At 42.5% G+C, this 27,579-nt stretch overlaps 1 protein-coding gene and 1 long non-coding RNA gene across 3 annotated transcripts in view; both read right to left on the minus strand.

Annotated features, from left to right (window-relative positions):
• Positions 1-511: 511 nt before the first annotated feature.
• EFL1 (elongation factor like GTPase 1) overlaps positions 512-27,579 on the minus strand; it is a 122,686-nt gene continuing 95,618 nt past the window's right edge. Inside the window, exon 20 of the mRNA XM_055715340.1 lies at positions 512-1,086. Coding sequence (XP_055571315.1) covers positions 1,081-1,086 — 6 coding nt within the window. The 3' untranslated portion in view covers positions 512-1,080. The remainder of the gene's footprint in view (positions 1,087-27,579) is intronic.
• LOC114015235 (uncharacterized) lies at positions 1,093-27,123 on the minus strand. Of its 2 annotated transcripts, XR_008733068.1 has the most exons (4): positions 24,657-27,123; positions 23,267-23,468; positions 10,379-14,438; positions 1,093-6,725 (listed from the first exon to the last, which is right to left on the minus strand). It is a non-coding gene; the product is annotated as an uncharacterized LOC114015235 (long non-coding RNA). The 2 variants fall into 2 exon arrangements; XR_003559039.2 differs by lacking the exon at positions 1,093-6,725 and having other exon boundaries at positions 7,105-14,438.

Here is a 27,579-nt window from a genome sequence, read left to right on the forward strand (position 1 = left end):
CAGCTCTTCTGTTTCATGAAGAGTCGGGAGGGGAAGAACGCAGCGCACCCATCTGCTCTAGCATAACCTCACCAACATTTTACACCCATTTTGCTAAAACACTCTCAAATCACCCCTGCCTCTTCTTCGGGCCACATGACCAAGTCACTTCGCCTCTCTGCCACCACAGGACCCTCCAAGCATGCTGTACAAACAGCTTTTCCAGCAAGTACCCTGACACAAAACCCTGCCTTCAATCTGGTGACCAAGACATGAAACTGTCCTTGCCATTCTAATGAGAACACCATCACATTTTATTTCTCCAGCTTTTCCCCACCTCTCTAAAAGCACCCACATTTACTTAGTCCTTGCCAGCTGTCAGGTACAAAAGTCTGACTTTTTCTCACTTCAGAGAAATCAAATACCAAGTAATTGTTTTCCAGTATCAAGTTGACAGGGACAGACGTTTACAAGTGCACACAGATCTGTTTAGCCAGCTGCCTGTACAAACAAGTGTAACAAGTCACAGGTAATTGTTTACACGCAGTGTTTATTGCAAATTACTGTCACTTCCTCAGGATGTTTGCATGTTTTATAACAAAGCTCCAGTGGATTGTTTTCTAGCAAGGGTATACACCGATGGTGTGCTTTCCCAAGTGCTTGGCTTGTCCCATCAACTAAGGAAATGCTGTAGTTTCATATTTACAAGATCACTTATTTCACAAATTTACACTTTACTTCCATAGGCAGCAGTGATGGTTTCCGTGAGGGGATAAATGAGAGATGACTTGTAAGTGCTCAAGGATCCAGAAGGCTGGTGACTATTTTCAGCATTAAGCATAATTTTTTACACAGAGAAAAAACAGATGGACAGAACCTTTGACAACACTAAAAATACTGCTCTTCATTATTAACTAAAAAATAAAATAAATAAATGAAAAATCGGCTGCTTTGCAGTCTTTTTAACTCAAGGACTCTAAAATCTGTGAGAGAGAAAGTAACAGTACCCACTTACCAGACAGGGGCAGGACAGGACAAAGATGAGGGAAAGACATGCCAGTGTAGAGGATTACTGTTGTTGAAGTCTGACCGTGAGGGTCATCAATACTGAAATGCAAAGATATGAGGAGAGCAGTCGGGTTGTGCTTGGATTTTACCTGTTCTTTGTTTTGTTTATTCTCTGGACTTACATTATCCCCTTTTTTTCCTCCTTCCCCCCTTCCCATCCCACCTGCTTAAACTCGGATTGTGTTTCTGCCCAAGATCACTGTACTGTTACTGAACATCCATATACTGGCTGTGGAGAAAAAGGAAAACAAGTTATCTTCAGGGTTTTGTTCCTCGATTTGAGACAATATTTCCTATGAAGACTCCATGCAGTTCTAGCTTTATTTTTTAATGTCAAGCTAGAAGCTCTAATTAAAAATGTGTAAAATGCATTTCAGAATAAGCATGATACTTTCCAGGGGCAGGGGGAGAAGGAGATCCATTTCTGGGATACTAAGTGTGCACTGGTGTTTCAAGCCTCCCATGAATCCTGTGGAATGGTTCAACATCTTGAGGGCTATTGCTTTTTTACTATTTTAGAAAACATTTAAGAGCAAACTATAGGGAATAATAACAATAAAAAAGTTATACTGATGTACCTTAAAACACGCATGCACCAACTGCACAGCCCCTCAGGGAACGCAGAGTCTGTGCAATAGTGTGCTCATATGGCAACAAGGAATGCACACAAGATTCATATGAATCTACTTACTCCACAGAAATATTTCTTCAGAATAACTTAATCAGATATAAATTAAAGTGTTATCTATCTACATAATGCCTTTCATTCCATAAAACCTTGAAACATATGCAGAATTACAGTAAACCCCATCTCTGGGGGAGAGACCAACCATCTACCTACCAATTTATAGCAACTTAACAAAAGCAGGAAGGGAGGATATATTACAGGCAAATACAGGGCTCATTGCAGGAGGAGTGTAATTCTCAGTCCTTTTAGTTTCTCTCTGTTATCATTTCCCATTTGTGACAGAGGTAATAAAACTTCCTTCCTCCAACCTTTATTTAATTAAAGTGTAAAGTCTTTGGGGCAGTGATCTTACTGTGTGTATACAAGACAGCACCTAGCACGAAGAGATCCTGAATTAATCTGAGGCCTTTAAATACTACTCTAAATACAAAGGATTAGCAATAATAAGAGTAGAATATAATTTTCATTTAGAATAGATGAGACCCCTGTTTTCAACGTATCATCACAAAGAATAAATTACATGCATCTCAGGGAATAACTAGATTAAGGGTCAAGGAAAGAAGTATTTCATACTAGAGACTTGCAACTCTACTCTATCCCAGTTGTTTTACACTTAAGGACACTGCTGCCTACTGTTAACAGCATTCCCTGTAAAATTCTTATTTGCCATAATCTTACAAAATAACATGCCCAATCCCACAGGCCAGATCATCAATAAGAGCAGGAGTGTAGTTTATTCTGAGACAGCGCATGCGATTACTGTGATAACACACCCAAATTAACCTTTTGCATGTGGAATAAACTGCAATTAGCAATCTGCAGACAAATGACAAGTTCCTTCGTTTCCTGTAATATGTAGCAATATACAAGCCAGATTTCCTATTGAATCCCATATTAACCTACATTCAGTGGCAGCGAAATCTCAGAGCACCGTGTCAGAATTTATCCTCTCTCAGTGATGTTAGCTCCACCTCTTGACAGTTCTAAACAAGATGTTTACAAACAACTCATCCAGAATCTGAACAACTGCAGCTGAAAATGTTTATTATTTTGCCATCAGTTGTTCCAACCACTTTGGATGCTTTATACTAAGGGATGAGCAGAGCTCTCAAAACACTGTGGCTGTGTTAATAAAAGACAAGGAATAAAATGGAGCTGGAGTAGCGTGTGGCTTTGTGATACCTTTCCGAGATGGGAGGAGGCTCAGGGGCAGGGAAGCTGCAGAAGTGCCTCTCTTCCTCATGATAAGGAATGTCACATCAAAAAATAGAAACGGGGAGATGATGATTTTCCCCACGTGCGCTTTCACCCCCATAATTCTACACCTCTCCCTGTTACAGAATTCATTTGCAAAATGTTTTTTTTTTTTAAAAAACAAAGATCTTCTGCGACAAGTTGTGAAAAGCAATTTTGCCACAAACCAGAAAAAGTCTCACACCTTTAACAGTCTGAAGCAGTCTCTGAAAATGTTGATACCATACTATAAATTTATACCAGTTGCTAAACTGGTATATGCTTGTTTCCAGTATATCAATGAAAAAAAGATTTTTGTAACAGGCACCACATACCATACTTTCTTCATAAGCGTTTGCTATTAGTTTGACATGAGTGAGTAGTGTGTGCATGTGTGTAGGGGATGAACTACCTTACAAGAATGCAGTTTTAACATGACTGATGGAAGGCAATTCAAAAAGCATAAAGATGCCTTTATAATAAATCAAAACCAACCAGCCAGATCACCTGCCCACTTTAAAACTCTCCACCTGGACTGTGAGTGGCCTCCTTCATTTATTGTTCCATTCTGCCTCTCGCTTACAAACGAGGGTTATCACACAGTATATCTGAATCAAGTGGCGTTTAACAACCATGCCGACCAGAGCTCAAAAATGAAAATTGCTTCTGCCTTTCCCTTGCTCTCACATTCCATGTTTAGAGTCCAGCCTTCCAGGCTGCTCCTGCGTGCAGCCCTCGCAGTGGAGTGCTCCTCTGTGCACGGCTGCGGGATTGGAGCTCTTTGTTACCAGGGCCCTTGGGCCAGTATTCAGATTGCGATGCAGCACTGGCGGCTCGAGTCTGTAAAGCACCTATCACACTTGTGGGCACTCTCTATTAGACAGCGGCTAGATTAAAATAAAATAATAATTTATATTTGTATATTTAAGCTGAGCTAGATAGCTCATAGATCTGTGAGACAGTCCTAACCTTGAGTCTTTTTTCATCAGTTTTAATCTGTGAAACAGTAAATTATAATTAAATTTTAATTAAATTTTAATCTGTGAAACAATTATAATTATGGTCATAAAACATGTACAACCTTTGCTTCCTCTCTCTTCCATCCCTCCCCCCCTACTCAGTGCTGCTACAAAAAGGAGAAAATAATTGTCCCTGTAATGCTAATTGCTTATAAACTCCTTTATACAGACTATGTTTATATACAACGCCTCAGCAAAATCTAGGCATAAACGCAGTACTCAATAAATGAGTGAATAATACCTCCCTGACCATAATCCCAATGCTCCCCAATAAAAGAGTATCTAATTCTTGTCACAGGATTGCCTTGTAGGTTGAAGATCAGCATATAAATACACATGGGAAAAGATTGGATTTTAATTGATAAGTATTAATTATCATTCATTTCTGTCTCTGCAGGAAGCACGATGTTAAAACATCTACTTAATATACTGTATAATGGATAACCTTGAGGCAGAAGCTCTTGCATCTGTCTCTATCCAAGAAAAAATGTCAACATCAGCCTTTGTTGTAGCAAAATACCCTGACATCTGAATGGAGTTGCGCTGCTGGAAAATTGGCTGTCTCCAGCGCAGTCCTCCCTGACTCGGGTCCGGTGCCTAGCGTAGAGATGAGGCCAAATTTAAAAATCCTTATCTGCACACATCTGTACTTAGGAATGTCTGAAATCTGGTCTGGATCAGAACACTCTGTTTGTGGTGCATCTCTGCTCTGAACAAACACATTTCTCATGAGATGCTCTTACTGCGACCACAAAGCATTAGCACTCACAAGAGCATCATTGAAGATACTTGGGCTGTTCATTGAGAACAAAGCCATTAATGATTAATACCATGGTAGGAGAAAACATAGCAGTATTTCTCGGCGGCTGAAATGTGGCAATGTCTGCCCTATGTGCAAAAGACTCACGAACACCTTCAGCTCTTCTTACATAAGACGGTTCTTAATAAGAACTCTGTGGGAAGAATGAAACAGATCCCCCAAATTAAAGTGAAGGAGATTTTCACATCTAAAACTAGATATATACAATACATCTCTCTCTGAACAATCCAGCAGATGCAGAGATGCATTTATGTATCACAGACATTACTGTCCCAGCAGATGCTGCAAAGTTGTCACTTAACACAGACGCTTACTGTCCCCACAGTTCTGTATTTTGGGAGAGAATTTTCGTACCACAGACACTACTGTCCCTACAGAACCACATCTGCTGGCAGAGTTATTGTTTCACATACTCTTCTGCCTCCAGCAGATGTGAGAGACTGCTGGGATGACAGGCATTTCTGTCACAGCAAATCTCCATCTACAGGGAATTAAATTGCAGCTTAAACTACCGTTCTTCCTGAGCCCTCCATGTGGACAGTACTGACAGGGACAAAGCAACATAAACCAATGGAAATATAATGCTGGCCACCTAGGACATCACCATTAACTCTGCCTAAATACGGTGCTCAGCAGTGCTGTGTGTTGGGGATGTGTCCGGAGAATTACTTGTGCCCCCTCCCACCCCACTTTTAACAAGCATTCGTTCTGAGAAACGTTTGAAGGAACAAGCGTCTGATGCCACTTTCACGTACGGATCCAAGAAAGTACAAGTCATTCGTGACTACCAAGTTGAGAAGAACCTTAAGGCCCTGCTCCAGGGACCAAGTGTGTGTGCTAGGTCATTTTCAGCTTGCTTTGGAGCAGATGCCTCTAGTTCTGCTGGAGGCATTTTGCATGGAAAGTTTCAGTTTGCAGTTCATTAACACTGAAGATTTGATTCCCAGTTCTAGAGGCCTGAAAGCAGAAATAAAGGGAAACGTTTTGGTTTTAATCCCTTTAATTTAGGCCTTCATCTTTTGAGCCTCTGAATCTCTCCTCGCAGATTCAAGGTTTAACAGCAGCGGCAGTCACTGGAAGTTTTGCTCCCGTGCAGCTGGGCTGCCAAGCAGCATCTTTCCAAACATGAGGAAGAAAAACTTGGGCTTGTGATAAGACATGACTACGGCTAGACTTCCCCTCTGGAGTGAACTTGGCCTAAGGCCCATACCAGAGCATGTACTTACATATAAATAATATTTATGGTATGTGAGCCTGGACTTGTGAGCTGTCCTGGGCCTCTGTTTGCTTGACTGAGTAGACATATCTTTTATGATTTGGTACCGGAGAGAGAAAACCTCCCCTGGTACTTCTGCAGTAACGTAAACCCGACTCGAAGAAACACCATCTAGCTTTGGAATTCCCCTGTGGGGAGTCTGGGCATTTATCTTTATCTGAAGCATCACGCGCTGTCCATTGGCAAAGGCAGGACGCACGAATTCCCAGAGTAATAATCTGATACAGCATAGCAAAACCTATATCCTTGGAGCAGATTGTGGGAAAGCATCAAGATTTTGGTTGCTCTGCCAAAGCAAACAAGATGTTTCAAGCCCCATCATCTGCTCTGCAGTTCACACCCTTCCAGTGCTAGCTTTTTCAGATGCCATGCCACACTGGTTAGTGGCAATGGTGTTGTCATGTGTGACTCATTCCATTTTACTGGAAATTAGAAAACCACATGCTGCACTGAAGAACTGCTTATTTATGCAGTCATATCATTCCAGAGAGAACTCCTCCTGCCATTATTTGTATACAGATTCTTTCATCGAGAATTGTGGAAATACAGCTCTTTACCAGGGTTCCTTCAGAGGACAGCTGGATCAATAGCACATTGCTCTTTCCAGGGCCCACTGAGCCCTTCGTAGTTGCCAGTGCCACCCTGAAAAAGCAAATGGTATTTTAGAAAAGAGTCGTCTTCGTCATTACAGGATGTGTGGGAAGCAAAACAGAACAGATAGCCGTGGCACTGGAGCTGTGTTAGCAGAAGAGTCTGTCACGTATTTATCTGAGCTTTGGGCAGGTGAATTTCACCCACAGGGAACACCACAGACTACTTTGTCACGGTTTTTTATGGAGTGCCTTTATAAAGCCTTGTCAAATATTTCCTGAACACATCACTGCTACATTTACTGTAGCGATTAATGCTCCGTATGAGTGATGAACTGGCATATTCAGGACAAAAACAACAACAACAAAAATGCTGAGATGTCAACAGCGCATTCTTTCTGTGGAATAAGAATTACCAGATAACACATTAATGCTTTTAAACAAAATTTTATGGCAGCCACAAATCAAGGTGGCTAAACTCTGAGTTCTGAAGCCCAGGTCTGGAATGACACGTGTTTCAAAGAACTTAATTTCCTCGGTTATGAGTTTTTCTAGCCTTTATAAAATTAGTGTTACTAAAGCAGCAGCACTAGGATCAAAAGTTAGCTTTGATTGTGTGTTGACAGGCAAAAGGCTGACCTCCACAAATTCCTGAACCAAGAGATTGCATTACCCTCTACAGATACAGATAAATCCAGTCTTATCTTTAGATGAAGAAACTGTTAAGAAGATTCAGGCACCACACATTTATCAAGAAAGAAAATAGAAATGTGATCCATTCCTTTTTAAAGGTTAGCATAGCTTAAACATTCCTGAAAATATTTATTGTCATAACAGACTAGACCTGCTGAAATGTTCTCGCCTAGGATTTGGTCTTTGACGTTCTCAGCAAACCTGTTGACTTCGGCTGGATCACATGGCTGCCACAGAAAGCAGAATTTAGCAAGGAAAAGGAAAAGACACAAAGCAGTTAAAGACCATTTGGAAAAAGACGTGTGCTTTCAATGTTACTGACTATCCCTCAGGACCCAAATTAGAGTTCTGTTATATTTTAAAGCATTGCTTTCAAGCTTGCTGGAAGTGTCAGACAATTTGAATAGATCTCCATTTTAATTTCCAATTTAGCAATATGGAACAGCTGCCACAACTTTGTGCAACGTGGCAAATTCGACATCCTCATTCCGCAAATGGCAATCAATGAGAAGGGACTCTGGAGAGAGAAAAAAAAAAAAAAAAAAAAAGCAGCAAAATATGCTTCCACTTTTACTGCCTTTTAGTAACTCCCAGTCAAAATTGTACTTCAGATAAAGAACCCAAACCCTCAATTGTGCTTTTAGCTTGCACGGTCTACAACAGGAAGCAAAGGTGTTGGGTGAAAGTTGATGGGGTTTCTAGAACCATTTGTCCTACTTCCAGCCAGTAAGTTGCAGATCAGTTTACTGGCTTATGCACCACACTCGGTGCTAAAGGCTCCCAGTCAGGACTTCCCTCACAGCTGCACTGGGAAGATGTAATGGAAGAAGCCCCAGCTCAGCTTCACCAAAAGTGCCTTGTCAGAGCCTGCTGGCTTCTACATCTCTGGCAGCTAGGGGTGAGAGTATGAACTAAAGTGTCACCCTCATGCTTTTCCTGCCTCCTAGCAGAAAGAAAATGTTGAAAGGAAGATGGAAGTAACAGTTATTATGTTCTTAGATTTTGTATTTCAGATGATGTTAACTCAAGAGGGAGAATTAAATCCAGAGGAAAAGCTTCGGGATCGCGCAGCCTCGTGTTATATATAATTTTAGAAGGAACATTTTTTTGTTTGTTTTTTTTTTTTTTAAGAGTGCTGTAGCGCTGATGAGTTGGTCCTGTTACAGGAACAATGTCCCACCTCGCTCACATTTTGTATTCATTCACAGATTAGGTAGTGTACACTTAGATAAAGCTACCTCCTACTCCTCTCCTTAATTCTGAATAGAAAACTCAAAGTTGAATTTTGAGACCTATCACCACGCATCACGATGTCGTCACTAGTGCACCGAATAAGATGACAGAGAAACAACCAGCGGAGATACTGTTGTTCCAGGATGGACTGACTGTTTCTATACAAATAAAACACAATTTAAAAGTCTCCAGCATGGTTGATTTCAATTGCTAAATTAACATCTCTGTTCTCACTTCTGCAACACAACACTTCTCTACTACTGAGTTTGTGGTTTCTTGCCTTCCACATGATACAATCAGCTTCTGACCTTGAGATTCCTCCCTTCCATAATCTACATTACCCACAAAACTCAATGTCCAAGCTCAAACCCAACTCTTACTAATCTGTTTTCTGTTATCAATATACTAACAGCTACATTTATATATTGGGGAGGACGCACACCAGGGCAGCATAGATGTCTCTTGCTTGAGTTTGCCTCTAGCAGTTACCATTTGAAACAGAGAAAGCAGAACAGAAATATTAAGGTCGGCACCTTCCAAATGGACTCCCAACTTTAGATGGCTAACTTGGTATCATTTCCAGGCAGGAAGTTCTTCACAAAATCACGTTCCATCCCACCTTCTACTGCATGGTCAAATTAGGTTCCAAGGGAACAGGTTAAGAACAATGGATAATCCAGGAAGGCAAACAGGGCAGGTTAACTTATATTTCACCTCCATCCTAGAGCGGTTGGACATGGCTGCATGGGACTGGAAACAGGCTGCAAGCTTGCATGATCACCTCCAACACCTACCTATATCACATGGCATTTTCTGTCATTAATGGAGACAAAAAACTGCAGTCAAGTGAAACCAGGACTCATTCACCACCGAAGACGGAAGGTTTCTGTTTTGGTAGTTTGGCTCATCCATATGCCTAAGCCTTCCTCCATGTGCCGGAGGGCTACAACTCCTCGAGCTCCATGGGAATCTGTTCATCCTGAGTCAGACACAGGTCTCCTGCACAGCTCCTCTGGGCTACACTAATTCTGCTTCTGGGCAGGGCCCATTACTGCTCACTCCCTGACTGTTCCTGCCAGCATAGCCTGTGGACACTGGTGGCACAAACATTAACCTCACCTGGCAACGAGTGATCCTCTCTCAGCCTGAGTGCAGGCCAAGAAGAGCCTGACCTGCTCAAGAAATTATAAGCCATGCAACTATTTGCACTGAAACCCCTGCAGAAACAGCCCTCCCCCACTTCCTTCTCTGCTAGCTTGCTCTAACAGCAGGCAGACATAAGTGAAAGGAAAAACAATGAGAAAGGAAACTTGGGAGGGACAGGTTAGAAGCAGAAGGAAGAAGCAAAAGGTCTGACTCTGCAGACCATATTCATGATGAAAAGTGTTTGCACAAATAACCTGATTGCATTCAGTGGGACTGCCGGGCTGAGTAAAAGTGCTACAAGTGCAAGCAACAATTGCAGAGGCAGGAAACAAGTAGGAAAAGAAAGAAAAAGGAAGCCCCACATGAATCAGACACCTGCACAGAGGAGAGCAGTCTCATGTACCCCAGGAAAAACAAATCAACCCAAATGCTCACTGCCTTTGAGTTATTGCAGAAATATTTATAGAGCCTTTCCCAACCTCTGCCTCACTTCCTGGCAGGCAACACCACAGAAGGAATCTTTACCACTGGCATCCCCTTCTTCCGCCAAACAAAAATTCAGTCCCTTCCCAAAAGCACAACAAAGGCAGTCGGAGAGCACCAGCCAGGCTGCGAGGGCAGCTTGGTCATTACCTGGGGAAGGATGAATGTCCCCCCGGGCAGCCAGCGACGTACTCACAGGAGACATAGTAACTACTCTCACGGGGGGGGAAGTGGGCATCTCTTCCTGTGTGGTGAGTTGGGGGAACAGCACTGATTTTGTGTAGATTGTTCTCAGCAAGAAAAACCACAGGGGCCAAGGAAGGGATGGTTTCCACCAAAACTCCTAGTCTCTTCCAGCTGGGCACTGCCTTTCCTTACACAGCTCAGTGAGACACTGACAGGAACTGGATGTCCAGTAACTGTATTGCTCCTTTTCCAGTGAGCTCTTTCAGGGATTCGAAAAAAGCCTCTATGACAGAGCAGTTCTAAGTTTATAAATCATTAAAATAATGCATTTATTTATCAAAAGCTCTCCTCCTAAAATGAAACACTAGAGAGCAATCCAATCATTCCAATGAATACAGGCATTTGAATTCTCAGGGCTCATACTAATTGGCACTTTTCAAAATGTTTCCAGTTAGGTTTGTCCATAAGCTTGAAAATCAAAATATGCCTCTCTGCGATGGGCTGATGTTTGTGAAGCAGAACTATTAAATCAGTGAAACCAGGGCCTGAATTCAAAGCAATGATGGTTTGAGATCATACATTAAAGATGACAAAAAATCACCTCAAACATGAAACACTTGCAGTACTAACAAACGTATCTGAAAAACACACACTACCACCTACTGGCAATGATTCATATATGTTATTTACATACTGGTAAGTGGTAACAATATGTGCATGTTTGAACTTTGCTAGGACAAAGATCAGGTTTCATCTTTACATTTACTAGACTTGTATTTGAAGAAAAATACATTCCCGCATGTGTTGTTCCCACAATGTCTGATCAGTTCATTTTCTTCTTTTCAATTAGAACTTAAACCAGAAAAGCTGTTTATTTAAATAGTTCTCTTTTAAGGTTGTTGCTTTTGTCAGTGAATCCCTTTAATGTAAGACTGGGGGTTTTTTTCGCTCAGCTGTAGAAGGCGGGTTACGTGGTACCACCAGGCTTACAGACCTTGCTGCTTTATACCCACTGCTCTGGAAACTGGCTGTAAGTTACAATGGTGGTATGGGACCAGGTAGGAGAATTTGGGCAAGCGCTGCTCCTGGGTATGACCTCTATTCTGCGGCAGTCACAGAAGCCTGTGAAAAGGAAGGCCATGGCTGGATAGAGCAGATAACACCAGGAAGCAATTGCACTCTGAAATATCTTTCCCTTGAATGATTCCTTGCCTTTTGCTGCAGCTCCCACCTTCTTGCCCTAAGGTTGGCTGTGATGCCACAGAAACATCTTGGAGATAAAAGTGCTTATGATGAATATGCCAGAGAGTAATGTCAGTTGAAGGGCCACGTGTCAATATCACAGACATCATCCTTGCTGAGCTGGGATGACATGTTGTCCAGCCAGCACGTTCCCTCTGTAGACCTTCGCCTGCTGGCAAAAATCAGATTGCTGATGTGGTGCTGGCGCAGACGAGGCCTAGTTTTGGACGATATGTGACTTATACCGGTCAAAATACAAGTTGATGCTCAGACTATGTCAACTGTGTCCTGGTGCTGCAGTACAGCTACTGCCGAGATCCCCAGGATCACCTTCCAGAGGGAATTTTGGTACGTGGGTGGCAATGTCGAAAAGATTGGCTGGTCCTGACGTAAAGGCTCACTGAAGGCCAAAGACTGAGATTGTGAGGAATTACCATTACAGGACATTACCAGTTCTATAGGGGCACCTGCCCAGAAGACACATGAAACCTAAGACAATGTCTATTCAAAAAGCAAACCAGCAACAGAAGCAGCCGATTGCCAGGTACTGTAGCCCCGCAGAAAAACCACCTTTGCAGTGTCTTATAAATAAAACATTCCATCCAACAACATTGTATGTGTATATATATATATATACACATAAATATTTTAAAACAAATAATTAAATGAAATAAACGTTGATGCATTGATAATGAACCAATTTTATAGTTTAATTATTATTTTTTTTTTCCTACCTGACTCGATTTTCAAAATATTTTTTCTGTTACTTGTATCTTAATTAAACACAAGGTTTTCTGCTGGCAAGTATCAGAGTAGCTCAGGCCAGGCCTTCAGATATGCTGTGCTAATGCCTGACACTCAGGAACAGACAGTTTTCGTTCTCTTCAATATGTGCATTACAAGTAGTATTTTAATTGGGCTCCCAATTCAGAAGGGCTGGAATGAGCTTGTGAGTCATTTTTACAAGTTGACTCACATGTGCAAAACTGAAGAATTTGGTGTGGTGAAAAGAAAAAAAAAAAAAAAAAAAGCAGAGTGGATTTGTGCACATCACTGTCAGTGGGGAAGAGGGTGAGCTTGTCCCCAGTACCAGCTGCAGCAGCACAGTGGGTTCAGCAAGCGCATTACTTAAATGAGGCTTTTTTGTCTGTAACTGTTGAAGAAAGGATGCTCTTAGAAAGCTTTTGTTTCATGAGAGCTGTGATTAAGAGATTATAGAAAGTATAATAATTTTGATGTTCTTTCCCCTTCAGAAAAGGAACCAGTCTTAGCATCACAGGATGCCTGGGTTCAGCGTGTTTCAGTGATTGCATTTCAGCAGATCCACTTCAAGGCTGGTTAACATATCAAAAATACAGAGATGGATCCTCCTCTCCCATAGGTGCCAACCCTGCAGACTCAAACTGGAGACAGAGTCAGATTAAGTTCTTTTCTTCTTGCACATCACCACTGAGGCAGAGTCCCACAGCTCCCACTATTCCCATGTGAAAACCCTGTTGTCTTGCTATTGTGCTGCCTGCATTGTTTGTGCAACCTCAGAGCCACAAACCATTTGCAGGGGTGCAAGGGATGGGAACTCAGTCAAAATAAAGCAAGTGGAATCAAATCAATCCTTCTCTTTTTTTTTTTTTTTTTTGCTGTGGTAGCTTCAAACAGTGGTAGAAAACATAGCCATTTACTGAGGCAAGGAAGTGTGAGCTGCAATACACAGCAACTGCAGGTTTGCTGAGTAAAAGGCTTTTTTTTAACTGCCAGTTTTCTTGGTATAACCATATTCTAACATTTTTCTTTCTATATCCTTAGAGGAATCCATACAATACACAAATGAAAGGCAAATTCAGAGAAGGCAGAAAATGCCAGGGTGTTTTTCATTGTCCTGAGGACAAATGCCAGAGCCCTTCTGGGACATTCAGAACATCTAGTCACTGTATCTTATTCAAGGGAAAAGCCATCTGTCAACAAACTAATCACTGGACAGATTCAGAGACAACTGAAAATAAAAAGCCAATACAAACGTGCAGATGAGGTTCCAGTCAGCAACTAGCCACAGAAAACAAACAAATCCCATCCACAAAGCATGGCAATTTGGGTCCAGCCATTTTTCACTGAAGTCAAAATCAGGGGGGAGATAATGCAAAGTGATTTTCAAATATAAACTTTCAAATCAATCAATATGACTATAGAAAGATGGGCATGAACCAAACCTGCATTCAAACTCTACCTACGTAAGCCAGCAACAGCAGCGGAATGGGGTATGAACACAGTAACTGAGCATGCTACCACGTTATTTGCAGTAGTAAAAGCCCTACTACTTTATATTTCAGCATTCAATAACACTGGGTAATTTGATGCTTCGCTCCTGGCTGAAAACTGCCTTCATTTTTGATGAGAAACACACGATGCCAAGGGAAGAACTCCAAGTGACTAATGTTTGTAGTGGCCAGAACTCTATCACCAGTGAAAAGTGAAGTATCTGCCCCATGCGTAGGCCCAACTCTCATATTTTTTTCATGAGTGTCTTCTATGAAAAGGGACTTGATAGGTGGACCGAGATCTTTGCCAGCCTTCCTCTTGAAAAATGAAAGCTCTCTCCTGGGTCACAAGTACACTTTCCTCAAGCGCAAAGCTGCAAGTGAGAACCCCTGCAAAGGAGATCCTCAGTGATGAGGCTCTGCAGTTGCTTCATTTTGTCAACTTCCCTTCAGGATGTGTGTGCAAACGGCAAAAGGACTTGAGGTGTTTTGATTCTGCACCAAATCTGCTTTCCTATTAGGGAAAAAAACTGAACAGCACAGAGGAAAATCAGGGTATTTCAGAACATTAGTGTGTGCCATGTTAAATACACAATGGAGTTAGACTTCAGTTTCAGCAACATGAAACATGAAAGACATTCAGCTTAGCCCTAGCTGAAATCAACCTGGAGGAGTCAGAACTTCTGAGAGCTTAAAATCATAATTGCTTCCTTAAAGGCATCACTTGAATAAAATTAAATGCATTTCTCCAAAAGCCTCACTAGCATAGCAACTGATTGGCCCTTGAGGATTCCTATAGATACTTGTCATTCAGCATGAAATCAGGTCAGCAGCTAAAATTAAACACCCACTTCTCCCCTGCACCACATGTGGAGTCATTGCTTTTAGTATTGCTCAGCCTCTGCCTCCCCAAATGGGTTCATTCTTACCACAAGCTTAAAGGATGCCTTATCAAGGAGCACTGATGGATGCAGTCATTCCAGTTCCGAGATGACTGTTGGGAATCAGACTCGCAGTCCCTTCGACTCCATCTGCATTGATTAGTTCTTGGGCAGCCTGCCAAGGCAGTGTGCTGCCTCTTACCCTCGCTACTGTTAATCTGCCTAAGCGAGGCCTGCAAGCCCTACATAAACTGCAATTTCTCTTCATTAGTGTGATTCTGCCTGCATGAATCTGATAACATATGGGATATTATCATAAAACAGCCTATTTCACCAATTCATTTTCTCCTTTATGAAGATTATGAATGTACTGCAAGTGCACTGAGCAGGATAAAACAGGAGTCTACTGTACAGTTTATCTTTGATTTAGTTTCTAAAATGCAGACAGCCTTCCTTTTAAGTTCACATTTCCCAATAATCCTGTTCTAATATATTATAAAAACTGCTGACTCTGTCCCTGATTTCCTCTGGTTCATTATGGGGCTGATCCACACTACGTGTCACTTGCCTAGATTGAGGCTGTAATGATGAACAGAGCTGGCAGATGCCACACAATGGAAAAAAATGGGAGATACAGTAACTATTTAGTCAACCCTAATCACTGCCACAGCCTGACTAAGCATGAACACGAAACATGATCATGGTTTGACTATGGATTATGTAATTCCAAACATATGCTTCATGCCCTCTTGCTTCCTGCCTATTTCAGCGAACGCACATCTGTTGGGATGGGCACAACTGAATGAGCGCTTTGTCTGGGAACGAGATGGATGCAGGTAGCCTCCTACCTACTTCTGCGATTTGTTAATTAGCGCATGTCCCCATTTAATGAAGTCTGCGTGCCCTCTGCTGGTACATGCATGCATTCCCAAGAACATCGATACTCCCAAACTGAAGTCTTACGCACAGAGCTGCTGTTGCACACTCCTCGGACAGTGTGTGCATGCTTGTCTGGGCATGCTTCCATGTGCAATATAGCAGAAATTGAAATTAAGACCCCCATTTGTTCTAAACCTCACAGCTGTTTTGTCCTTAAAACCGTCAGGTTGGTTTTATGCCTCTGTTTTAAGAACTTTTTCTGCTAAAAGGTACCATTGTAATTGCACCGTTCGTGTCTCAGAGGACGTTTTGTATGCACTGATCCATTAAGGGGCTGGAGTAAGGGGATGTTGCAGAGGACAGAGAACACAGAAGCCTACAGAAACCACAGACTTGTTCTGAGCTGCTCCCAAGAAAAAAAAAAAAAGTTCAGTTTTCCAGGATTAATCCATTATCAAAAGCTATGCGAACTCCTGACTAATCTGTATCAATTACTGAGTACAGACACATGCAGTAGAGGTCATTTTAATAAGCAGTTCACTCCTTAAATTGCTTCCACTGCCAAATCCAGTTAAGATTGCTAGGGATCATAACTAAGGGATCATTAGCTTAAACCATCTGACAGCCTCTGCAGACCCTTCTAACTATTTATACTGCCACATAATAGCAACAGCAGACCCTAGAATAATACGGAATGGCTCTTTTTAACAAGGAAAAATAAAATACAGCAGAAACCACAGGCCAGGCAGGGTGAAAGGGCCATCAAATGAAGGTAAGTATGCCATACACAGAGAGAAGCTCATAGTTCCCCACAGTTGGATGGTTCCTGGGGGAAGGGTACATGCCCAAGTACCACTCACTCACACATGGTCCTAGAGCAAAGGAAAAAACTACCGTGCTGTGCTCTAGACCATGGCAAATCCTGTGGAAAAGAAAAAAACACCTTGAAAAAAAATACATACTTTCATGCCTCACTAATGGCGTTTAAAACAGTAACAACAAAAAAAGAAACAGCTGATTGCATGGCTGACTCACTGCCCTGGGAAATGTGTTGGTATGTGCTTACCTGTTCCTGGCAAGCACACAGCACCACTGGCAGAGGTAGCACCGTGAGAGCGTATCAGAAGGGTTAACCACTGCACACCAAAGGGAAGTGCAGGCATGAATGTAATTGAAAACTGGCTGGCCCAGGGCATATTAAAAGCTGTGTAAATTTTTACGTGCTGCTCATCTACAAGACTCAGCTCTGAGCGCCAGTGTAGTGACCTCTGCCAGTGAGGTTTGGTTGTAAGAGGAAGTTGTTGCCTAGATGCATATCAAGGATTCCGATCTGTTCTTTCCTTTCCTTTCAAACCCAGCAGAAGCTATTGCATCAGCATGTGAGTACAAACCGGAGCCTAGCTGCTGCAGAAGACAGGAATGTCAAACAGCCTGTCAGGAATAGAAATCAGTTATATTCAGTGCTGCCTGGATGAAAGCGTAGCACAAAATTACCTATAGTGGCATCTCTATATTTCTGTGATTCCACTTCATTACTAAACTCCATTCTCACTGTGGTCTCACCCAGACTAGAAGAGGTCGCATCCAAACACGGAAGCAGACAGAGCGTTAAACACAGTGTTACGCCCAATGTACTGACATTTCAGCTCGGTTAAAAGTATTGCGATCCACCCTGGGGAATGAAGGGGAGCCAAGGCACAGGTCTAGGCAGGTATTCCTCGAAGTGCTACAAAGCATGACTTTCACAGCAGAACCTGGCTGGAAAGGAGCAAGGAGGCTCACTAACCCACAGGTACCAATGCAGTTTGAAATGACCCATTTTAGCAGGTCAGGTTAGACCACCTGTCTGCACTGTGTTTGTAACGCCTGTGACAGCCGTAAGGGACACTGTACAGTGCTGTCACAGGTACGAGGGGCTGTATGTGTAGGTGAGCCGGAGATGAAGCCAGACCAAACACCACAGGCTCTGCTTCCTGCCATACACACACGTTATTTTTCCAACCCCAGACACAAACTCATTAATTTCTATTCCAGGGATGCACACACTGTGCTAGAGACACTTTCTCAGGAGCAAGTATCTGTCCCTATATGCTCAAATTATCTTCCTATAGCTACTCCTGCTGGCTGGCAATGTCTCTGTTAGAGCTATGTGACTACCAGCACTAGCAGCTCCCCCAGCTATTCCGCATTAATTCCTGAACAGCAACAACCCAAAGTGCATACACAACTCATCTATGTCTAAAATCTCATTCTGGTTGTACATCCTCACTTAGTATTTGGACTGGGATGAGACTAGATCATCTCGCTTTCCTCCTTCTGCCCAGATGATACCAAGGAGGCACAAGACCTATGAGACTGATTCTATTTTTGTATAAATACATATTTATATATATATATCTATAATCCTGGGCAGATGGGAAAATTCTGCCTGACTCCAGAAGCTTAGATATATACATATATATATATAAAAATAATATATATTATATAGCAATATATTATAGAAATTTAATGTCTAAATCTAATGTATAAAAATAAAAAAAATGCTGGCCTCCACAAGAAACAAGATGCTGGTCCATGCGGAGCAGTGCAGCTGTGCTGGTGGAGCAGCAGGGACTAGGGAGCAGTCAGCCCTGAGCATCCTCAGTCCCTGCCTTCCTCCCCACGTTGCCTGCAGGTGCAGGTGCTCTCCCTGCCGAAAGCTGCCTTGCCCACTGGGTGGTAGCAGCATGGTGGTAGTCAGACCAGGTTTCTGAATCAAACAGGTTAGCTTCTGGAGCCAGGCATGAATTTTCCCATCTGGTCAGGATTACAAACACGTTAGGTGGGTTTCCTGATTTCCTCCTACCATCCTTGAAGCCGAGTGCAAAGAGGAAGGCAAAGAAACGGCAGCTTTAGAAGAATGGGATTAGGTAATAATTATCAGAAACGTTATTACAACTTCCAGCGTGTGAAGACATTAGCAAAGGTCTTCAAAGAGTAAGATCTCAAAGTGCAGTTGTGCAGAAGACTGAGTGGGGTGGTAGTGGGAGTCCAACAGAACCTTGCTAGTCTGTGGGCCACCTTAGCTGCTCATTACTAATTCTCTATTCTAATTAGCAATGGGTGAACAGTAAGATCTTGGCTAACAGAAATACCCATGCTTCAGTTTTAAAGCAAAAAGATATTTATCACTTTTCTGGATCCAGTTAGCATCTGGGTATTTGACTCTTTAAGATTAATGTTTATAAGGTTGCCTGCCAGGTCTATCTTCAATTCTCCTACATGTCCTGATCAAGCAACAAAGAATTATATAAGATTGGATTTTATTCTTTTAGTCAAAACAAGTATAGAAAAAAGTTCATTTCCTGTGAACAGATCTGGCTCACTTAGTGTCTTCTCATACCTTAATCCTAAGCTTACAGTGATCTTAACGCTTGGCACCTGTTATTGCATGTATCCTCGCTACTAATAACCAGCAGCAACCACAGCATTCGCTGCAGAATCCAAGTAAGTAAAACTTTTCCCTCGCTGGTATTTAAAAAAAGGAAATAGACGATTCCTGTCCTCAGAAAGATCTGAAAGTGTAAGTGAACTAGAAGTACTCACTAACAGTGACCCATTGATAAACCTAGAGAATGAAGTCCTGTTTCCATCCAAACAACACATAGCCTGCGCAGTACAAGTTCTCCCACTTCCACCTCAATCTTGTACTGACATCATGTCTAGGACTGAGAAAGTTCCTTAGTCTCCACGTCCATTCAATCATACTATTCCTGGAATTAGATTTGTGCCTTCAGGCCTCAACCAATTCAAGATTCAGTTGTATGAAGCATTCATAATATGAGACAGTCCCTGCCCCAAGGAGCTTACCATATAAATAGCACTTTCTAAAAGCAAAGAGCACACAGTCAAGCTTTGCATTTCTGTATCAGACCATCCACAAGGATGCCAATTACTGCCAGGATAACTACAGTTCTGTGTTGTGAAAATGCTGTCTGTTGGGAATCTAGTCTTATATCCAGCAAAGCTGTTATCATATGATAGTAACTATTGTTAGGCTACTTCCGACCTTTCAGAAAGTAAGGACTGTTCAAAAAAGATGATTAAAATACTAAGTAAATTATGCAGAGAGTTGAATAGTCTGAAGAAAATGTAACTTCATTTAGTCTTGCATAACGCCTTTGGTAACACGGTTAGATTCTTTTGGCCCACAACAGTCAAATTTTCCACTGTACTCTTAGGATGTAAGTTGGGCTGGTTATTGAGTAATAGAGAGGGCTTTCTTATTTGTGCAAACTTCTTTATTCTCTTGGAAGTTAAGATTAATCAACAACATTGAAGAGGCTGTTGTCATGAGATCCAGTCATAAGATTTGTAGGGACTCCTGCAGGGGTTGCAATCCTTAAAACTGGGCTGGAATAAATCTGAGAGATGGGAGCACACAGAGAAAACATTTTCAAAATGAAATCCAACATAGTTGTTAATGATGGCAAAAGGAGGCTCCACCACTGCAGTAAAGAAATCTGGAGAGCAAAGACTAGTTCCAGTGCATGAAGACGACACTGGGAAGCAGGAAAACATATAGACAAGGCCACCAGGTTCTGAGCTTGGTATCTAAAGCACCCAACTGGCTTTCAAACCAAGTGCTCCTCATTTTGAAAATTACTTCTGCAATCATCGCCAGTGTACCTTTAGACTGGCTTCTCTTGCTTCAGGCTACATTTGTGTTAACGCAGGAGTGACATAAAGGGACAGCTCTGTACCTTAAAGCAAGGTACTTAAGGGATGCACAGCTGGGTGGCACGGGCAAGCATCCACATGTAGCTGCAGCCTGCGTGGTTCCAAGAAACTGGGGACAAGATTTTCAAAACTGTGTGAGATTGCTGTCCTCATCCTACTCAACATCAAAATTTCCACTCTTTAATGTGAGATCTATGCAGATGCTGAGCAAGATCTTGAAAACTGCCTCAAAGGATGTCTGGTAGTACTGGAAAAGGGGTGGGCTGTGGTATTCCCATGCTCTTTTTGCCTGCGGCCATGCTGATCTACTTGTGACAGCTGCATCTAAAGAAATCTTATCAAATACTCCTTCCTAAGTAAAGATGGGACAGTGAGTTTCTGAAATTCCTTAACTAGGTAAGAAGCCTTCTCTCCAGGCTTGCCACATAAGGCAGCCTGAGACAGGGTGGGCTCAGCTTGTCATATCACCTTTCTCTAAGCTGCTGAATGTCTTTTGTCCTGGCTTACAATGAGCTGCTTAACACTGCCGGGGAGCTAGTACAGCACGGATCGAACTGACAAGCTGGGAAAGTACCAGGTCATGGCCATGTTAGAGGATGCCTCCTTAACTCCCTAAAAAAACATTACTACTTTACCGGGAAAATAAAAATCCTGAAACATGCAAGCACTGAAATGTCTGAGGCTTTGCTGCCAGACCTCTCAAAACAAGGGAGAAAGGGAACAAGTAGCTAGTGGGAACCATAAAAATGAAGGAGGTGAACTTAAGAGAGAAGGATTAGTTGTCTGGGTAACTTGGGGAGAGAAAGAGAACCAGGGAAAGCTGGAAGCAGTTGGCTTGTACAGCTGATGGCAGAGCAAGTTCCTGACGAGGAACCAACAGAAGTAGCCATAGGGCTAGAAGGCTGGGCTGGAAGCAGGGAAGATGGTGCTCCAGACCTGCATGTTGTGTCTGAAAGCAGCAGCAGCAGATCAGCCAAAGCCCAAAGGTCCTGTTTTCTCAGTTACCTCTAATAAAAATGAGCGTGGCACAGGAAAGGATGGTGAAGGCAAGCAAGTGCTCTGCGCGGAATGTTTTGCTGAGTTTTCCATGGCCTGTCAGCAACTCTGTGCGCACTTCAGGGCAACCAGAAATAAAATAAAATTAAAAAAAAAAAAAAAAAAAAAAAAAAGGAAGCCAAAAACCACAGGCCAAGCTGAAGGCAAAGCAATGAGGGTTGAGCACAACAGCCTGCAAAAGGTGCCCCTGAGTAGCTGCAAATGACCAAAAAAAAAAAAAAAGTGGGTGTGAAGAATTAAGACTTGCCTTTGCAGGATCCAGTGGCGGGGGATACAAAGGTGCGCAAGGGGGAAGGGAAGCAGAACCCAGGCTCCGTGCCAGCCCAGATAACCAAGGGGACCGGAGGAAGGAAACCACAAAGCTCTGCAGTAAACACAGGGATTAGGAGAGGGGGTAGATGAACCAGTCAGACAAAGCAACCGACCCAAAACTCAGATAAGATTTCTGTTTTAAAAATATACAGTGCTTTCCTCTCCTCCCACTTCCTATAGAATTTTCTTTTTTCTTTTCTTTCTTTCTCTCTCTTTTTTTTTTTTTTTAACACTTTCTGGTTTTGGCCGGCAATGGATAAGAAAGTGCCAGGATACTGCTAGGAAATCTGTCTGTTCTCACAGTGTTTCTGGCCCAACCAGGAGTAGGAGGGAGCTGGACTCTCAAGAGAGAGTCTGTTTCCATTTAATTTCCAGGCCAGTTTTGCAGACTTACAAGGTCAGGGTAAGGTGCCAGACTTCTGGGTGCTGCTGAAAAAAACCTTGAGCCCTTGGAAACTTGCTCCTTCTCAGCTGTCAGAAGAAATGTTGTAAACACAAAGGGAAGAGACTTGAGGAAGCGATAGTGTCATTGGTAGGTTACTAACACCCCATTAGGTAACATGGAGGGGCAGAGCCTCCCATACCACCCTGTTTTTCAAAACATCTCTTTTCTCTTTCCAGGGCCAGGTCTGTTTTGTAACAGAAGCTACACGAGCTTTTTTATTAAAGCATTAAGTCAAGGGCAGCCCCTGGGTTGCACAGTACCAAGCAGACACTAAGTACAAATTGTTTAATTAACTGTTTAGTGTTTCTTCCAGTTCCGTACTTTACACCTTGAAAAAAATAAACTGGAGAAACATTTATCATCGTGAATTGGGTGATATAGGTAATATCTGGTTAAAATGCCGGAAGATTCTGGAGGGTTTGTTAGGCGAGGGGCCCTTGTGGGCTACTCACTCAATTTGTTAGAATCCCCTGAGGTAGCTGAGGGTGTTTTGGAGAGGCCAGAGAGGAAAAGTGTTCAGTGGTTGATGACTGAAAGGCAGGAAAAGCCTCCCCGAGAGCGAGCAGAAGTAAAAGCAAATCCTTGCAGGAGCTGCCAGCATGGGTGTACTGTGCTAGAGGTTTGGGTTTTTTCCCCTCCTCCCATGGCAGCCCAGCCTGCATCAGTATCATGCTGACTTTCAGCTGCTGTCACAGCACTTCTCCATTTGTGTAAGCCTTCTTCACAGACCAGCCAGGACAACAGCTTAAGGAATTTTGTGGCGAGTCTGTGTGTCACTAAAGCAAATGGGGAAACGGTGCTGAACCTGTCACCCAAAGGGTTCATGGAGTCAGTACAAGAATTTGTCTCGCTTTTCTTTAGCTTTTCCCCATGGTTAAATTCTCAGCCCTTTTGAATGTATTTATTTTCTTTCAGCATACCAAAGAAACCAGCAATTTAAAAACATCTGCTTAAAAAAAAAAATCCTCAACCCATCCATAATCAAAGACAAATCATATTTTCTGGAATTCGGGGGAGGGAAGAAGCAAAGATCCGTATTTTAGATTTTGAATGAAAGTCACCTTACCTCTAGATACAATTCAGATCTTATTTTTTTCAGATTTTTTTTCTTCCAATGGAAGAAAGTTACTTCAGCCCAACTCTTTCTATGCTGCCAGCACCACTTTCACACAGTCCAAAGGAAGCAACACCTATCCCCACGCTGTGTACATGACTGACATGTCCAAAGCAGAACGACTGCAGCAAGATGTCCCGTATCAGGCACAAAGCTAGCAAGAGACAGAAAAACAGGATATAAAAGCAGCTGCTTGACTTAAGATAAGTGACGGCAACACATGATGCATTAAAAAATAAATTCTGGTAACTCCAAAATACTTCTGAGCAAAAGTAAATTCAGAATGAGTGTATATTAACGCAAGCTCACACTGAGCTTATCAAAAGACACTGGGTAGAAATAGGATTTGTGTCTCCTAATATTGTTTATAGAGCATGTTTAAGAAACCAATATCACACTTTCAATCTCCAACTCCAGCAGAAATACAAATTTCTGAATCCACCTGCAAGTTTCAGAGACAAGAATTCTCGAACCTTAGAAAGTAACAGGAGAAATTTCTTTGTAGGTGTGATCAGACCTAGAAGTTCACATTTACACATACTTTCCTACTTATGTGCATGTTTTTCTGTTTATTTAGGAATTCTGCACCCACCCCCACCCACCCCCCCCATAAGATTGGCATCTAAGACCTTCTATGGTCCAGCAGGTTTTAGAAGGCCTCTCTAGTGAAATCTCCCTTCTGAAAGACTTTGGCATGTCTAGCAAGGGTGTACGTGTGAATGCAAGGACCTGTCTTGGAGATAACCTTGAAGGTATTCAAAACCTGACTGCACATAATCCTGGGCAACCTGCTCTAGGTGGCCCTGCTTGAGCAGGGGGATTGGACAAGGTGATCTCCAGAGGTCCCTCCCAACCCTGACCATCCTGTGATTCTCTGGGTACAAGCCCAGGGCTGTAGGCGATTGAAAGAACCAGAAATGGAGACATACATTTTATCCACACTGAAAATTATTCATGCTCTCCTGTCCTCTTTTCCCTCTCCACAATCCCATACCTCTTTTCCTCAGTTTCCCCTGCTCTGATGAGCAGCCACTTCATTCCCTCTCCTCTCTACAGTATTATCCTGTAGGTGAACCCTGACAGATAACTTTGCAACAATTCACCACCAGTTTCTACTCAGACACAGCAACCAAAGACAAAAACCTGTTAGGATCTTGTCAGTCAAGACATTTTGGAGATACCACTAGGAAACTGCCAGGAAGCAGACTAAAAAGCCAGCAATAGTGCTGCTTAAAACAGACTTTCGCTTACCGCTCCCAAACTTGGACTTGCCTTCCTAGAAGATGTCCCATATTTAAATTATCTTTTAAGAATCTAGAAAAGATGTGAAAAACAAGCTTACCATGCTTTCATGGTGTGAAGCAGCTACAAGATTTCTAGATGCCAGCTGTGCCACGGCATCTCTCCAAACCTGTTTTAAATAGTACAAATAATAAAAAGAACCCTACAGGTTTTATTAAAAAGCAACAAATATTGTACACATGCCTGCTTTAGCTACAAAATGTTTAGAATAAGAAACAAAAGCAGAATGAAGGCTAAACATCCATAAAAGGTACAGGTAATGGAAACCTGAGCTATTAATTTTCAGCACTGCACAGCTGGTAGGAAACAAGGGCACAAATGGATATCCAAAAAACTCACCATAAAACACAATTTAATTTTCTGACTCTAAGCTCAATAAACATGTGGAAATACTTTATAGGCACGCTAGTTAAAGTAGTCATAATATGCATGAATGCTAAAAGGTGGCCCAGGGCCGGGAGAGGAACCAAGGATGAACCCATCTGACAGTACTCATTATGTAAGGTGTCATCTACCATCTCAGAAGAAAGGACATTAAAGCCCTCTAAAGATACAGGAAATTTTCTAAAAACAACTTTCGAACATCAGCATCTTGCTTTGAGATTATTCAAACAGCAGTAGCTCCTATCATCTGCTCAGTTCCGGGGAGAAGGACAACTACACAGTATGATACATAAAAATACACGACCTCTTAAATGTTACACGCTGCCGGATAATTACCAGAATTGCACAGCCAGCTTAATGTTAGAATATTCGACTGCGTTTTGTGGGGTTTGACACCGGCAGAAATGCTCAAGGCCTCCGATCGGTACAATTGTAAGTCATAAGCAGTAATTGTAAATTAACATACTGAATGTTACTTGGTCACCCCATAAAGTCCTTAGCACTGTAATACTTTTTTCAGCGTGCTGAGCCTTGACCTAACGACTACCCTCCAGTGATTCACGAGTGGAGTTTATGCTTGTAGGCACTGAACTTTAAGGAGTTTCGGGACAAAAGCCATAAGGCAGATATGTAATGCATCCAGCAATGCACTGGGGAACTCCACAAAAATAATACTTTAGCCAGCCATGTAGCTTTAGGCTTCAGAAGGTAAAAGAAAATATCCTCATTGTTAAACTGCCCCTTCTTCCCAATTATTTTAAATCACAGGCCGAGTCAACATTCTGGCTAGTTCAATAATGACACACATGCATCTGTATCTAAGTAGGAAAGGAAGAGTTAATGAGCACAGCAGATGACGGAGAGTTCCACCAGCCTTCCTAGAACCCCAGGGCTGGCAGGCCCTTGCCAGCAGCAGCTGCAGGCTCGCTCCCGGCCTGCCCCCCAGCTCAGCTGCCATGTTACATATCGGGATACAAGGCACCTCTCTTGGCCTAACAGCTGTCTCCCTTCACGGATTGCCCAGCTCACCGCTTCCAGACATCAGCAGCTTCTCCCTGCCCAAATCCTCTTCGCACACTCTGGGGGACAGAGGAACGGTCACATTCCAGACCACCTTTGCACAGGCAAGAAACAGAATCGTTTTGTTCCAGCATTCAGGCTGGAAACCAGCTAACCCTGTAAGGGAGCTGAACCTGTCACTGTGCGAGGTTCTCTGAGAAAGCAGTTATAATTTCATAACAAATGTCAGAATAAATACGGTAAACATATGCCTAAGTCAAAGGCTCCTCTTTGAAGGACACCACCGATAGCCATCTTCCCCAGCAGATTTTTACTTCCTTTAGTGGAAACAAAATACTGTGGATAAGTGCCGAGACGTGCCTCTAAGTGAGCTGATCTTCAAAAGTGAGGCTCTTATCTTTGCCATCTTTTCGCTGTGACAGCAGTGGGGTAGGCAAAGCCAAGGCTCGAGCTGCTGGGCTAACAGCAGCAGCGTGGGGTGTCTCGCAGAGCGTGAATGCCACCTCTTTACTGCAGGTGCTCTTGTGGTGGGGCCACAGGAGGAAAGCGGTAACTGACATCCTTTTCCATTCAATTTACAGTCAAAAGAGCGTTTGTAATTTAGTAGTTGACTGGCTGAAGCTCAGCCCATATGGTAGCTGTTGATCGGCAAAGGAGGGGAAAAAAAATAATAAAAAAATACAGTACTTAAAGCGGAAAGGGCAGGCAGTCTGCATCAGCTCCACGCTTCAAGGGGGTTCTGGCCCACTTTCATTTATATTCAAATGTGCATGTTCACACTGGGGCCCGGGACACTGAGCCACATTTCCTAATGTTGCAAATTACTGCTTTCCTTTAGGTCTTGTGTGTTATACACAAAGAGCAAAAAAAGCGAATGCAGATTTGCATCAGTGTCCCATAAGGAATGCTGAAGGTTAGAAGCAAAACCAGCTGGAAAATACATAAAGAGCACAACACAGCCTACAGTCTGGTTCTTTTTTTTCAGAATACTTATCTCCCATTTGCCTTCTGATCGGCAGCTCTAAAAGGCCCAGAAGTCACTGTCTACAGCGTGTAATTGTGAACACTGAGAAAACAAACACAAACTGCGCAGATCAAGTTAAACACACCTATAAGATAGAATGTAATTCTGAATGGAAATGTCTGGACCAATGCAGGGGGGGGCGGGAAGCGGGGATCACTGTTTTTCCTTTTCAGTCTTTTTTAGGAAAAGATAGGCTGTTATCAACATTTCCTTAAAAACACTAAAAAAGTTTAAAATGACAAAGACCTCCTATGGACTCCTAGGGAGAAAACAATACTTCGAACAAGAAACTTAAAAGAGTGACATTAAAATCAAAAGGGTAGAATGATGATTTCAGGTTAGTTTTAGCTTGGGGGGGAGTACTGCAAAGTAAACCAATGATCAATACAGGGCACACTGGCTGCTTGCAAAGAACATCCAAGCCTTGCTGGTGTTTAGACTTATATTCTACAGCTGTGAAGCTTCCCCTGAAAACAAGGGGTAAAGGAAAATGGGCAAAGAGAAAAAGCAGCAAGCTGGAAGGAAGGGAAGTAGA

This window comes from Falco cherrug, chromosome 7 (genome assembly GCF_023634085.1).
Source record: "Falco cherrug isolate bFalChe1 chromosome 7, bFalChe1.pri, whole genome shotgun sequence".
NCBI classification, from domain to species: domain Eukaryota; kingdom Metazoa; phylum Chordata; class Aves; order Falconiformes; family Falconidae; genus Falco; species Falco cherrug.